Source organism: Trichoderma ghanense (assembly GCF_004382785.1).
Source record: "Trichoderma ghanense strain CCMA-1212 chromosome Unknown scaffold_10, whole genome shotgun sequence".
NCBI lineage: Eukaryota > Fungi > Ascomycota > Sordariomycetes > Hypocreales > Hypocreaceae > Trichoderma > Trichoderma ghanense.
This window is the reverse complement of record NW_027395673.1, coordinates 315,037-328,932: the sequence shown is the minus strand read 5'-3', so window position 1 is coordinate 328,932 and position 13,896 is coordinate 315,037. Positions and strand designations below refer to the sequence as shown.

The window sequence follows — 13,896 nt, the reverse complement described above, 5'->3', positions numbered from 1 at the left end:
TTTGGGTCTCATGTTATGTGAGGGGCTTGATCGAGTGACATTCAGTAGCTTTGGTGAATACCTAATCACAAGAGTACCAGCCTGCGTGATTCATAACGTACCATAAAAAGGGGGGAGACAAGATTCACCAAAGCCACCTTCACGACCAAACCGCCAGCCATCATTCCATCATATGATATCACCCCCTCCAAACCCAAACCCACCACCCCCAAACCCTCCGCCGCCGTACCCTCCACCGCCGTACCCTCCACCGCCGTTAAATCCGCCACCACGACCACGTCCGCCGAACCTCGGTGCGCCGCCCGGCCCGACCGGATCCCACCTCGCCCCCGGCGGCGCCTGCGGGTCGTAGAACCCCTCGTCCGGCCCCTCCCCGCGTCCGCGTCCCTGGCCGGTGAAGAGCGGGTCGTCAAACGTGGGATGCATGCCCGAGAAGCCGCCGGCCTGAGGCCCCCGTCCGCCGCCGACGAAAGATGCCCTGAGCGGATCGTGAGGTCCGAGTCCGCTTGGGTTCAGGTCGTCATGACCAATGTTGAACGGGTGTCCTCCTTGCCCAGGCATTCGTAATCCGCCCATCATCCTCGGCGGGCTGTTGATCTGGTGTTCGTCTTCGAATCCCGGAGGCGGGAAGTCGCCCATCGGAGGCGGGTGACGGGCAGAAGCCGGCTGGGGAAGCGGCTGGGGAGGGATCCCGTATGGATTCACAGGCTCGAAGCTGCCGGGGCGCGCAGGGTCAGAGGGATTGTGACGACCCGGCTGAGGACGTCTGACATCGTCATCCACCTCCTCCGAATATCCCTTCTTGTCCAATCCCGGAATCAGCTTCTGCACAATCTGAACCTTGACATCATGCGCTATCCGCTCGATGGCGTTCCCAGCAAACAGCCCCCCTATGCGCTCAACCAAAGCGCTTCTCCGGTCCTCACTCCCGCTATCGCCCGTGATGCGCAGTGGCAGCGCGCTTTCCTGGACAATGTCTTTGACAGCATACTCGATTCGGTAAATCTTCTCGTCGCCGACGGCGAGCCCCCGGATCTCGGCCTTGGAGCCCAGGCGATCGACGCGCACGACGAAGATCATGGACGACTGCGCGTGCTTGTACACGAGCGAGACGGATTCCTGTCTCTGGTTCCATGAGGGGGGCAGACGGGGGGCGAGGGATTCGCATTCCGCTATAGAGTGTCAGCCTCGTCGCATGGACTTATACAGAGATACGATATGTAAGGGTGACGACGGGAGAGCTTACGCAGAAAGCGAGATTCATCAAAGCCAACAAGCCGAAAGTCGAGCAGAGCCAGATAGGCGTGCACAGCCAGAGCGATGGCCTCGTACGGGCTCTTGATGGCGGGTGATTCGTCCTGAGAGTCGTCGGCGGGCAGGGCTTCGGCCATGGCTTTTTGGATGGCCGCTGGGCCGAGAGGGCCTGCCTCGGAGGAAGCCATGGTTGATGGCGATGGTATTCGGCGATGTCAAATGTTTGTGATGGATAGAGGCGACGTGAGTGATGGCGTTGTGTAGATGAGTCAAGTCGAGGTTGCAGTTGAAGTTGGAAAAGGAACGAGGTGTGATCGAGAACAGCTGCAGCTACTATAACTCGGACGGAACCAGCCGAGACGTCATTGTCACCTGCCTGGGGGAAGCTGCAGCAAGCTCCAGTGGAGTGCTGCCTGAAGCTCCAGCACGGTGACAGCACAGTTCATCGCTATACCGCTTCACTATCGATACTGTCCCTATCAGTCACACTCGTCATAGCCATCACATGACACCGCGTCACCACTCAACACGCCCAACCTCTCACAACTCACACGTCCCTCCTCATCCTCCTCCACAACCACCAACTCTCAACCCTCAACACCAACAAACCCCATCACAACCCCCCAAATGGCCCCCTCACCTCAACCCTCCTCCTCCTCTTCCCACCCTCACACATCCTCCTTCCCCTCAGAATCCGCCTCCCCCCTCCTCTCAGCATTCACTTCCTTCCTCACAATATCCATCCACACCCTCCTCCACCACCGCGGCCTCTACCCCGAAAATTCCTTCCTCGCCGCCCGCGCCTTCAACCTCGCCGTCCGCCAGTCCCGCCACCCCGGCCTCTGCGCCTGGATCAACGACGCCGTCGACGCAGTATCCACGCGCCTCCGCACGGGCTCCGTCTCCCGCATCGCCCTCGTCGTCCACGGCCCTCCACCTACTCTTGCCGTCCGCGAGAGATGGATCTTTGACGTCGACCGGTTTCCCCAATCCTGGGGCACCGCTGCGGAAATCCGCGCCGCGAGAGCACCGCCTTCGCATCAGCTTGATCCAGACGAGCAAATGGGTGATGGTGGCGGCGCAGACAATCCCGAAAAGATCAACTGGGCTGACATCCACGAGGCCCTCCGCGCAGCCCTCCAAAGACTCGCCTTCGCGGCCCAAGCAGAGCCAAAGCTACCCCAAGGATGCACATTCACGCTCGCCGTAGAACTCAGAGAAGACGCCGAGGCGCCCATAGGAGTAAGCCTCAAAAGACAGACGACGCTTTTTTCATTCCATTCATTGCGAACAGCTCCTATAAATATCCCCCCTTGTGAACAATGCCATGTACCAAAAACAGCAAAAAGTGTAAAACCCATAGAGTCAAAAGTCCAGCTCACTAACCATTTCGCTTTGTTCCGTAGCACCCCCAGCAATGGATCCCCTCCGAAGCCCATCTCCAACCGCCCACAAGTGAGAAACCGGACCAGGGGGAAGCCCTCCGCGGCGCATCAACCAGGCCCATCCGCTCCGTAAGGGCCAAGCCGCTCTTCTTTGAATGCTGGTTAGAAAAAGGCCCCGAGGCTCCAGACGACGACATCACACAGTCCAACAGTGGTACCACCTACAACGCAAGCTCCTCATGACGCAACCTGCTGCGGTGGCGGCAAGATCCACCAAATGTACATCAGGAGCAAATTGGAGACGCCCATGAGCCAAATGCCAACGGTGTCGGGAACACTGATACACTGGTCGACCATGATCAACCTCGGGACGGTTATGAAAAGATTTGCAAAGGAATCGAGGAGCATTAAAAGCGTTACTGCGGAATGCAACCTCAGAGCCATGTTCGATGGTTTGTTGTCTGTTTTTTTATCGAATCTGGCCAACTTTGTCGAATCAAAAAGATGATGAATGAAGGCAGCGGATGAGGAAGACAACAAAGATGAAATGCAGATGAAGAAGAAAAGCAAACCAGCTACCCATTCTAATAACAAAAGAAGAAAACACATTATCCCGGCTCGGACCGCGCAGAATGAAGCAACAACCCAAAAAGAGAAGAAAGAAGAAGACAGCAAAAGGTGGAAAGGGCACAACGGAAAAAGACCCCCAAGTTTTTCATCAAAGACAGAATATCCTTTCCCCGAGACTCCCCTATTTTCGCGTTGTTGCGTGTTTTCGACCTTCCCAAAAGCCTTTGCCCCCCTTAAATACCAGAAAGATTAGAGAGAGAGAGAGAGAGAGAGAGAGAGAGAGCGACCCAGAGAGAGTGACGCTTTGAGGTTCTGCCTTGCTCTCTTCGCTTCCCTCTTTCCTGTGCCAACATCACCCCGGCGTCTATTAAATAAAAGGAAGAAAGCCTTGTTAAAAAAAAAAAAAAAAAAAGAAGACGTGAGAAGATAAAAGGCCGACATTACCATGCGATCATGATGGAAACAAGAAACATCAAACCAGACCGCTTCTCAGGTACAGAGACAAGAGTAGAAAAACAAAACCGTCCAACATCTCTCATCATCGTCGTCGCCGCTTCACTCTGTCCCCTTGAGTGCTGCGCGCAGGCTAATCATCTCCCGCTTCAACCGCGCATTCTCCTTCTTCATCTTGGCCAGCTCTTCCCCTTGCGTCTTGAGCTTGACAATCAGCTCCTCCTTGTCTTCTTTGCCCTTGCCCTTGAGCGCCTTGACAATCTTGCCAAGCTCGGAGTTGAACCGCTCGTACAGCAGCTCGTTCTCCGCCACCGCCTCCTTGTGCAGCTGGTCAATCGACCGCATTTTGGACTCGGTCGTCTTGAGCGTAATCTCAACGTCCCGCTGGAGCTCGTCCTGCCTGTCTCGCAGTTCCTGCATCACCGCGGGCATCTGGTCCTCCAGCGCGGCCACCGACGAAGCTAGCCGCTGCAGTTCGACCACTGGGGAATCGGAGTAGCTGCCACTATTCACTCGTGCCATTTCCTCGCCAATCTTGGACAGCTCCGACTGGAGCACGGCGTCGGCTTCGCCCACGGCCGTTTTCTCCGTCTGCAGCCTCTCGCGCAGCTTCTGCGGTGACTGCAGCCGGAGTTTCTGTGCTGGGGTTCGCGTCGGGCTGCCCGACTGTCTGCTCGGTGATTCGCCAGACGAGCTTCCCGGCCGGATGGGCTTGGGCGGCAGCAGCGTGGGGATGTTGGACGTCGACAGCGTCTTGCTGTGCGTCGGCTTCGGCCTCCTGTACGGGGGCGGATCCTGTCTAGTTGGCGAGTTCCCGCGCATTGCTTGCTCCAGCTTGGCTTGGATCTCCTTGATGGGCGTTCCAGCTCTCAACCGGACGCTGCCGTATAGGTCCGCCGTGGCAATGTTCTCCTTTAGCCGAGGCGACCTGAGCTGCTCAGGGCTCATGGGCATCTTGGAGGCAGGGATCGTCGTCTTGGGAGTGCCATTGACCTTTTCTGACGTCTCCTTTGTGTTCTGCAGAGGCTGCAGGGCGCTTTCCCTCTCCTCACCCTCTCTATCCTCCTCGATGCTGGCAGTATCGATCAGTGACTTGAGATCCGACAAGGAGCTTCTTCTCTTGTAGTGCCTCCTGGGCGTTCCGGGAGTCGGCGGCTCGTGCGCAGGTTCTCCAATCGTGTCGAGAGGGAATTCCATGCGATGTGAGCTGGTCGGTCTCGCTGGGTCCTCAAAGGCACCGGCGACATGAGGCCGGTCTCCGGATCCCGGCCTGCCCAGGGTGAACCGCTTCTGCATGTGGTTGTCGTCAATCGACCGTTGGCGCAGAGCCTGCTGCATCGTCGCCCTAGACATGCTCGCGCTCTCGCCCGTGGCCGGGTGCCGATGCTTGCCGAGGCTTCGCCATACCGAGGTGCGCTCCTCCTTGGAGTTGGAGTTTTGCCGCAGCAGCATGTCGAGGCCAAACTTGCGGCGCAGCGACGATGTGTTGGAGGTGACTGAACCCTGGTGGGACTTGTTGCCGCTGCCGCCGTTGGCGCGTGCCTGGAACGATTCTATCAGAGCCAAGTCGGCCAAACTAAAGCCAGCGTAGGTGGGCTCGCCGAATATCCTGTCGCAGTCGTCCACCAGGCGATCCAGCAAGTTGATGTAGTTGGCCGCCGTGCCGTCCGTCACCAGCATCTCGGCAAACGCCAGGGTCAGCGCGCCGCGATCGCTGTCGTTGCTGCAGCCCTCGAGGAGGTCGGCCAGCAGCTTGATGAGCGCCGTGAATGCTCTTCTGTTCTGCGGAGCCAGCTCCTTAAACAAAAAGTTGACAAAGTCGGCAAACTCGCCGGGGACACGCTTGTTGGCCCGCTCCTGCAGAGTGTCGAGCATCTTGATGGTCGTTACCGGCCCTATCTGGTCAGCCCAGGCGATGTGGAGAAAGTTCTCAAATGCTGTGAAGACGACCTCGGTCCCGACATCGTTGGCCACTTCCACCTCTTGCGGATTCTCAATGAGTCGGTTATACAAGTCATTCACCAGCAGTTCATCGGCCATGGCGCGGTGCAACAGGGTCCTCCCGTGAATGGAACCTTTGCGGTACTGAAGTGCCGTCGTGAACGCCTCAAACGTCTGCTCTAGCCGAACAAGGGGGTTCTCCGGCATGACCTCCTCCAGCGGCCGGCGCGAGTTGTCCCTGCCCCTGATCGACCCGTACATGGAGTGATGGCTGTCGGCTCGGTGGAGCGAGGCCTGGTGCTGGTGCTTGGTTTCGGAAAGCGTCGTCTCGGAGGCGTTGTTGGAGCCGCTGCTCCACAGGCTGGTGAAGAGCTTGACGGGAGACGCCGCCAGGAAGGAGCGCGTCTTCTCGGCACGGTTCGATAGGCAGAGTGTCCGCAGCATCTTGGAGTGGTACGAGACCATGGGAGCCGTGAGGTTTCGGTTGGACACATTGAATTGGATGCTCAAAAGTTGCATTACTGGAGAGCGGGTTAGATTTCTGCAAACAAACGATAAGAGAGTCATGAGACCAAAGGGGGGAAGAGAAAAAGTAAATTCATGATGGCTTACTTCGTCTCGACATGGTTGGGAGAAAATCTTCCAGAGCCACGTCGTCTTGGAACTGCTTCCCGTTGAGGCCCACCGTGAGCAGGGATATCCTCTTCATGTTCTTGCTCGCGACGTTGATGACAACCTCGATACCGTAATGCCCGACGGGAGCGCCCTTGGTCCCCTTCTCGTGGTCGACCACGACGCGAATGAAGGCGGGTTCGCGCCGACCCTCAATGAGCTGGTCGGCTCCCTCTTGGAAGATTGCGGCGTGCAGGCCCAGGTTGTTCTCCGGCATGCGCACTGACCGCAGCGTCCAGCGAGGGTCCTCTCTCTCCGCTTCGGGGAACCGCGCCTCGATCCTGGCCTTGACAACGTCTTCGCTCCACTTTGCGGCTTTGCCCTCAAAGGCCTCTTGCAGCAAGAAACAACGCGATGTTATGGCCTTGGGAACCTTGTGCTCACCCGGGTGCATGCCCTTCATCTCCGCGCTCGACGTCATCCAGACAAGGTGGCCATCTGCCGATTCTGTGAAGCGAACATCGGCAAGGTAGTGCCACCCGGTGAAGATGAACTCGTAATGGCCCGGGCCGCCGGCCGCATTCGTCATGGAGATGAGCAGCTCTGCCGCCGAGGGCTTGTCGATCTCGCGCAGCAGATCCCGGCCCGTCATGTTGTTGTCGCCCGACTTTCTCAGCATGACGATGCAGTCGGAGAAGAGGAGGAAGATGCCGGCATCGTCAGAGTCGACGGTGGCATTGTATGGCGGCGATAGCTCCAAAAAGTCGGCAGCCAGGATCAAGCGCCCCTGGGGCTCGAGGTCCCTGGGCCACGCCTCGACCATGTTTCGCAGCCGGTTCGTGATGTGAGGCTTGTCCGGCAGGGGGTCGTCCATGGAGCAGATGTTGGTGATGATGTCGCGTGCCTTGAGCATGGGCTGCAGCGCCGGGTGCGTAATGGGCAGCGAGGCGATGATTTGGTCAATGAGCAGGCTGTACCGCGGCAGCCTCTGTACTGGCTCAATGAGCAGCGAGCGGATGGTCTGCTCGCCCGCCTGGCTCACGCGCTGCCGGAAACTCGATTGCTGGTCCAGAAAGGAATTCAGCAGTGTCGGGAAGTGCTGGCTGGCCTTGATGTAGTCTTGGTAGCACTGGGTAAACTTGGGGAACCACTCGAGGAACAGCTTGGCCATGGCCAGGGCGCCCAGGGGATCTTTGGGGCGTGAGGCATTGCTGCCCGTCTTTGACGAAGACGAGAAGTTCATGGTGGGCGTCTCCATGTCCTTGACGGCGTCCTCTTCCGTCTCGTCCATTATCTTGCGCAGCTCATCGACAAAGGCCGAGTTGACCTGCAGGATGCCGTCCGAGGACTTGGGGAACAGCTTCTCCAGCTCCTCCTCGGACGGACTCAGGCTCTCGACGGATCGCTTCTTCGCGTTGTTCCTAAAGTCGTTTGCTACCGTCTTGACCAGTTCCTGCACTTTCAGCACGTAGCGCTCCTCTGTGTCGACGAGCTCGCCCATCTTCATGCGCAGCTCAATCTTCTGGTCCTTTGTGAAGACCTTGTTGCGGTTGAGTGGCGTGGGCTTGGAGGGCGCGCGCCGCAGTTTGCTGGTGGGCAGAAAGACGGGCTCGCCAAAGAGCTTGACGAGCGGTGTGTAGGGTCCGTACTGGCGCAGCGTCGGGTCGATGATGTCGTCCTCGTCGTCGGGCACTTCCTCGAGCTCCGAGGGCTGGGGCGGCACGATGGATCCCGGAGGCAGTATCAGATCCATGTCGACGTTGCTGATGTGCTGCGTCTGCAGAGCCTCTTCAAGGGTGGCGACAACATCGACCGTGTTCTCGCTCTTGACCATCTCCTTGACGAGGTCCGCTGCATGCTGCTCGCTGAAGAGCTCCGGGGCGCTGGCCGGACGCTTTCCCTTGGGCGGGTAGGCAGCCTTGAGATGGGCCTTGACGGTGTCCGGCAGCTCCTTGAAGTAGCGGAAGAGGCCAAAGGCCAGGCCGCGGTAGACTTCATCGCCCTGGAACTCGCGCGGCAGGTGGTTGACGACGCTGTAGAAGGGCGAGGTGGGCGAGATGGTGATGCGCGGGAAGGACTGGAAGCCGGCCGGGGTGAAGACGTGGACCTGGACGCGGGAGCTGTTGAGGGTGTAATTGGCCGTGGTCGACGGCCCGTGGAAGATGAGGACGGGCAGCTGGCCCAGCAGAGGGTCGGGGGCGTGGTAGAGAGCAACATGCTCGGGCGAGAGCGCCAGCTCGTCCGTCACACGCACCATGGTGTTGGGTCTGGGTCAGTGAACGGCGCTCATAGCCCGGCGGAGAGGAGGGAGGGGGGGGAGTTGATGATGGCTCAAGGGAGGAGGATCGTGGGAGGTCGGCCGGTCTCGTTGTCGTGTCCGTCTTTGTGTCGTTGTCGTGTCTTGGCTTAGGTTCGCTCGGCCGCGGCCGCTGTGACGAGAGCCAGCCGCTTCGAGCGCGTCTGCGAGTCGCCCTGTATCTGCTTCGCTTCGCAATCGTCGGCCACGTCTCGAGAGGGTTCGCTTCGGGGGTCGCTCGTCTTGCCTCCGTCCAGGTGCAACAGAAAAGTGCGATGCGGGATGGAGATCAATCTGTGTCCAGAAACAACGGCCCAGAAACAGTCAAGGCTGCTGAGGGAGGGGTGACATGGGCGGCCAGGGGTGGGCCCAGGCTATTTGTTTAGGTCCCGTCTCCAAGTTCAGAGCAAGGTGATGCGATACTCGTAAACTCCGCTGGTGGCTTGCCGTGGATCGCAGGGGAACCGTGCGAGGTTGTAGGTAGTGATGCTGAATAACGAGTGTTGATGCGAGTGGTTCAGTGAGTGAGGGTCGGGCGTTGAAGTGGCACAAGATGGCGTTGATGGGGGCAGGAGAAGGAAGGACCGGTTGCTGTGGAAGCGGATTTTGAGTTTGAGCGACGTCTACCAGTATTTTGTGTTTGGGATAACACGTATTGTGATACTACAAGGGGAACAGCACCATGAGGTGAAGGAAAAAAAGAATGCAAGAATGGAAGAGATGCAGACGAGATCGGACATCAGAAACAGAGCTCCAGCAGCGCGCTCAGATCCCCTGGCATAGCGGTGGCGCAATGCGTAGACGAGAAATTAAGATGAAATCTCGCGGCTTCATCGACGACTCAATCGCCCAGGGGCCTTGTCTACCTATCTAGGCTCTGGTCCAGGGCAGTTTGCTGTAAGATGTTGCATCCCTGCCTCGAAAATAGACACCACTCTCGGAACACTTGTAACATCCATTGGATCCCCAACCCAGCCGAAGCATCCAATTCCCATCGTCAATTCATCTCCAGCGCTGCTCCTCACCCGCTGTTTTCTAATGAGACGGGCCCTGTGAAACCCGCTCCAGCTCCCCTACAGAGCCCAGCACCCCGCTGTAAACAGTGGCGCCGCCTCTGGTGGCATTGGATCCATCCCAATTTGATCCCCGGCCATCCCTCCACAGACCAGCTGAGGGGGAGCTACCGGACAGTACATTTACCCGTCCAGAGCTATCCCGAGCTATTCAAAGCTATGCAGAGCTATCGATGGATTTGAATGAAGCTTGAGCTCCCGAATGACTCCCACTGCCAATTGTGCTCGTCCGTACCTCGCCAGTACCGCTCTCAGCATTCCTCTGCCCGCTGACTCGCCACAACCCCGCCAGTTTCCATCACGATGCTCGGTCGCCAATTGTTCAAGCCCACCAGAGCGGGAGTACCTGACGATACCTGGCGCGGGCTAATCACACGCCACGGCGGCTTCTCATTGGCTGCCCGAATCAAAAGCACCGCTAATTCTCATTCTTATTTCGTGCCTTGTTCAACCTCATCTGTACCGCTCACTCACACTCACTTGCGGCCACTCTCACGAAACAGCCTACAGATTACATCACAAAGCTCAAGGCTCCCTTCATCTTCCGTATCGCATTACCTTGCTACGTTCATACGCTGTGACGACACGAGCAGTCAGAGTTTACGACTTGCGAGAGGACAAGTCCATCTCGCTCACCACGCTTCCATCAAACCTCGCCGTCTTGCTCCACCAGTCCCGAATACTACGCCCATACCGAATCCTCCTCATCAGCGGTGACACTCATCAACACACACACACGCCATCACGTCAACTCCCAAAATGTCCAGCTCGCAGACGACACAGAAAATCCCCCTCCACCACCAGCCAGACGACACCGGCTACCGCCTCATCGAACTTCCTCCAGAGCTGGAATCTCTCCTCGAATCCGAAAACGCCCCAGTGTTTGTCCCCCCTTTTCTCACACATATAAGCTTCGACATGTTTTGCCAGAAAACTACTAATCACCTCTCGCAGCCTCACTCTCGAGTCTTCCGAATCCTCAGCCCTGCTCAAGACGCCAGACAGGACGTACTCGCTGCGTCAGAAGAACACATCCAACTCTGTCATGCTGCTCTCCCCGACTACTTCATCAACATCACAAGACCAGGGCATGTCTGCCATCTGCACCATTCATGAGACCGTCGAGCTTGAGCTGGTGCCCCAAGCCGTGGCTACGAGCGGCCCCCTCAAGAACACAGGGAGCAGGGGCAAATGGCACGAAAGGTTCGGTAAAGGACGATAGAGTTAGCAGCAGGTCGAATTGAACACCAGTAATGTTTTCTCTACTTGCCGGCGGATGTTGCCCGTATGAGTGAAGTACCGGCTGTTGTATTGGATTCAAAGCCATTGGCGAAAAGAACTCCCCGCGACTGGTATGGAATCAGTCGGAGAGATGAGCATGCGTAGACTGATGCTCATCTCGAAAAACAATGGTTCTAAGAAGCCGCATCCCTCTTGCAGGATACCATCATTGGCACTACAACCATTGAGGGGTTGATGCTCGTAATCAAGGAACATTCCGGTCTTCTCGCAACATGTGGCGTGAAGGGCAACCGATTTTCTCTGCGTATGCCTGCGATGCTTAAGGTGGATATTGGGCTGACCTTGTATGGCCAGGGATTGATGTATTTCGCATCACCGCATCCAAACTCTACGGAAAGAACAACAGGAGCAAACCGATGATGAGAGCTCTCCATATTGCCTGGGAAGCTTCACCCCATACCAGTGGAGAGGAAGGCAGCTTTCAGCTGAGTGATGAAGAGCGCCGGTGATTTTCTGGAAGGTTTACACCGCGATTCACAGAGGGCGAAGGCCGACCATCTACAGGCGTTTGTACCTCCACTTCGAAAATCACTCACTCCCAGACAATGCTTCCAGTGTCACTTTCAAACGAAGACCTGACCATGCAGCTGTAGCGCATGATCATCAAAGAACAACATGCCATTAGGAGCCGCCAACCCTTGATCAAAGCTGTTCAAGCGCACGGCCTCGTGAAAAGAAGAGCCCCGAGAGCTGCCATGCTGTGTACGCCTCAAAGCGCGGAGATGCCTACGAAATGCATGGGTCAAGCCAGACATAGAAATTGCGTGACGGCAATGGATGCTCGGCTGAAGGGGCTATCAAGCATCTCTCGGGACAGGACGAAACGCCGATGCCCGACAGGGGCGCTTACAGGGACAGGATAAGCTGTGACTCCAAGCTGATCGAAGTCATCGCCTTGTTGATGAAGCCGCATTCGATACACTCGAGTCCCTCAATGCTCGGCGTTAGCTACATAGGTCGGAGATGAGCAAATCGTTCAGTAACTGACAAGCCACCAAAGCTGCCCCATTCGAGCAACTCAGAGAGATTGCCCGCTGGCATCAGGTTGAGCAAGGCCACGCCACCATGAGTACAAGCATGGGGAGAAGAAAGCATAGAGATGGTAGATGGTGGTTTGATAGAGCCATAAACCCTAGCTCCGGACAAACCGATTTCAGGGTGACGGAGTGTCAAGAAGAAGAGACAATCGCCCGGCCCACGCCATCATCTCCGACTTCAGTTGCGTCGCGGCGCAAAACTCACATCCAAGTGCCGGAATAGTGACCGGCAAGGGAATGAAAGAAGACACCGCCGGTCTGCGACATACACCTTACAGCATGTGGCAGACCGGCGGTCTTTTCCTCAAGCCTGTTGGCCTTCCCAGTTCAGCCCTTCGAGTTCTCATCAAAGAAAGAGAAAGAACGAAGAAGGTCCAAACCGGGAAAGGTTCCAAAGAGAGACAAAAAGGAAGTAAGACGACCAGACGAAGCGGACGGTTGAACAAGAAGAGGGCCGAAGAAAGAGGAGAGAGTCCACTCGTAAGAAGACTTAAAGAAGGGGGGGGCGGGAGGAAGAGGGGAGGGGAAAGCCAGATCCAGCAGAACAAGGTGCCGCACTCAGGATGATCTTGACAAATTGATGAGCCTCGGCGTCAACACACCTAGATCCAAACAACATTAGCAAACACGTGGCAAGATAGATGGTAAATGGAAAAGAGGGAAAGGGGGGGATGGGAAAGAGAGGGCAGAGTACAGGGCAGGGTATATAGCAGGATATACGGCACAGGAGACTTTGCGGAACGGAGGAGAGGAGGCAAGAACGACAGTGAGAAGAACAAGAGATGAGAGAAAAATAAAATCAAGTGAGAAGAATAAGAGATGAGAGAAAAGAAAATCAAGTGAGAAGAACAAGAGGTGAGAGAAAAAAAAATCAAGTGAGAAGAACAAGGGATAAGAGAAAAAAAATCAAGTGAGAAGAATAAGATATAAGAGAAAAAAAAATCAAGTGAGAAGAACAAGAGGTGAGAGAAAAAAAAACTAAGTGAGAAGAATAAGATATAAGAGAAAAAAAAATCAAGTGAGAAGAATAAGAGATGACAGAAAAAAAAGAAAAAAGAAAAAAAAAGAGAAGGGAGGCAAACGAGGAGGCAATGGCGTGGATACGTCGAAGTCGATGTCGAAGTCGATGTCGAAGAGGTCGTCGAAGAGGTCGATTGAGATGGCAAAGTCCCTAGATGTCAGTATACATGTCAACGCAAAGGGCGAGGATAAATGGCAGATAAATGGCAGATAAATGGCAAAGTAGATGGGCAAAGAGTGCCGAAGTAGCGGCGGAGTAGACGACGAAATAGAAGGCGTAGTAACCGACGAAGGAGATGGCGAAGATCGCCATCAACTTCGCCGTACCTCGCCACCTATTTCGTCGTACCTCGCCATCTACTTCGGCACTGATAGATGGTGAATAGATGGCAGACAGAGGGCAAGGGAGATGGGGGATAGATAGGGGGAAATAGGGGGGAGAGGGAGGGGGCAGAAACAACCCCCCAGAAAACAAAACACCCAGAAAACAAAACACCCAAAAACAAAACACCCAAAAACAAAACACCCAAAAACAAAACACCCAAAAACAAAACACCCAAAAACAAACCCCCAAAAGCAGACCCAAAAAGCAGACCCAAAACAAACCCAAAAGCAGACCCAAAAGCAAAACACCCAAACGCCCAAACGCCCAAACGCCAAACGCCAAACGCCGAAACGCCAGAAAACAAAACACCAAAATCAAAAACTCCAAACGCCAAACGCCAGAAAACAAAACACCAGAAATCAAAAACTCCAAACACCAAACGCCAAACGCCAAAACACCAAACGCCAAACGCCGAAACGCCAAACGCCGAAACGCCAGAAACGCCAGAAACGCCAGAAACGCCAAACGCCAGAACGCCAAACGCCAGAACGCCAAACGCCAGAACGCCAAACAAGAGAAAAGGAAATGGGAGAAATAAGTGATACAAAAAAAAAAAAAAAAAAAAAAA

General features: G+C 55.8%; 4 protein-coding genes across 4 annotated transcripts; 2 read left to right on the top strand and 2 right to left on the bottom strand.

Moving 5' to 3' along the window:
* Positions 1-168: 168 nt before the first annotated feature.
* On the bottom strand, positions 169-1,442 carry CCMA1212_007686 (uncharacterized protein; the record flags this gene model as incomplete). The annotated part of the gene is made up of 2 exons (XM_073704849.1): positions 169-1,172; positions 1,247-1,442. 2 exons carry the CDS (start codon positions 1,440-1,442, stop codon positions 169-171), a joined length of 1,200 nt encoding a protein of 399 aa, XP_073556439.1.
* Positions 1,443-1,881: 439 nt separating this feature from the next.
* On the top strand, positions 1,882-2,882 carry CCMA1212_007685 (DNA polymerase zeta processivity subunit; the record flags this gene model as incomplete). Its single annotated transcript, XM_073704848.1, has 2 exons — positions 1,882-2,496; positions 2,661-2,882. The coding sequence occupies 2 exons, from the start codon at positions 1,882-1,884 to the stop codon at positions 2,880-2,882; spliced, it is 837 nt and encodes a 278-aa protein (XP_073556440.1).
* Positions 2,883-3,764: 882 nt separating this feature from the next.
* CCMA1212_007684 (uncharacterized protein) lies at positions 3,765-8,472 on the bottom strand (the record flags this gene model as incomplete). Its single annotated transcript, XM_073704847.1, has 2 exons — positions 3,765-6,124; positions 6,216-8,472. The coding sequence occupies 2 exons, from the start codon at positions 8,470-8,472 to the stop codon at positions 3,765-3,767; spliced, it is 4,617 nt and encodes a 1,538-aa protein (XP_073556441.1).
* Positions 8,473-10,343: 1,871 nt separating this feature from the next.
* CCMA1212_007683 (uncharacterized protein) lies at positions 10,344-10,806 on the top strand (the record flags this gene model as incomplete). Its single annotated transcript, XM_073704846.1, has 2 exons — positions 10,344-10,465; positions 10,539-10,806. The coding sequence occupies 2 exons, from the start codon at positions 10,344-10,346 to the stop codon at positions 10,804-10,806; spliced, it is 390 nt and encodes a 129-aa protein (XP_073556693.1).
* Positions 10,807-13,896: the final 3,090 nt, after the last annotated feature.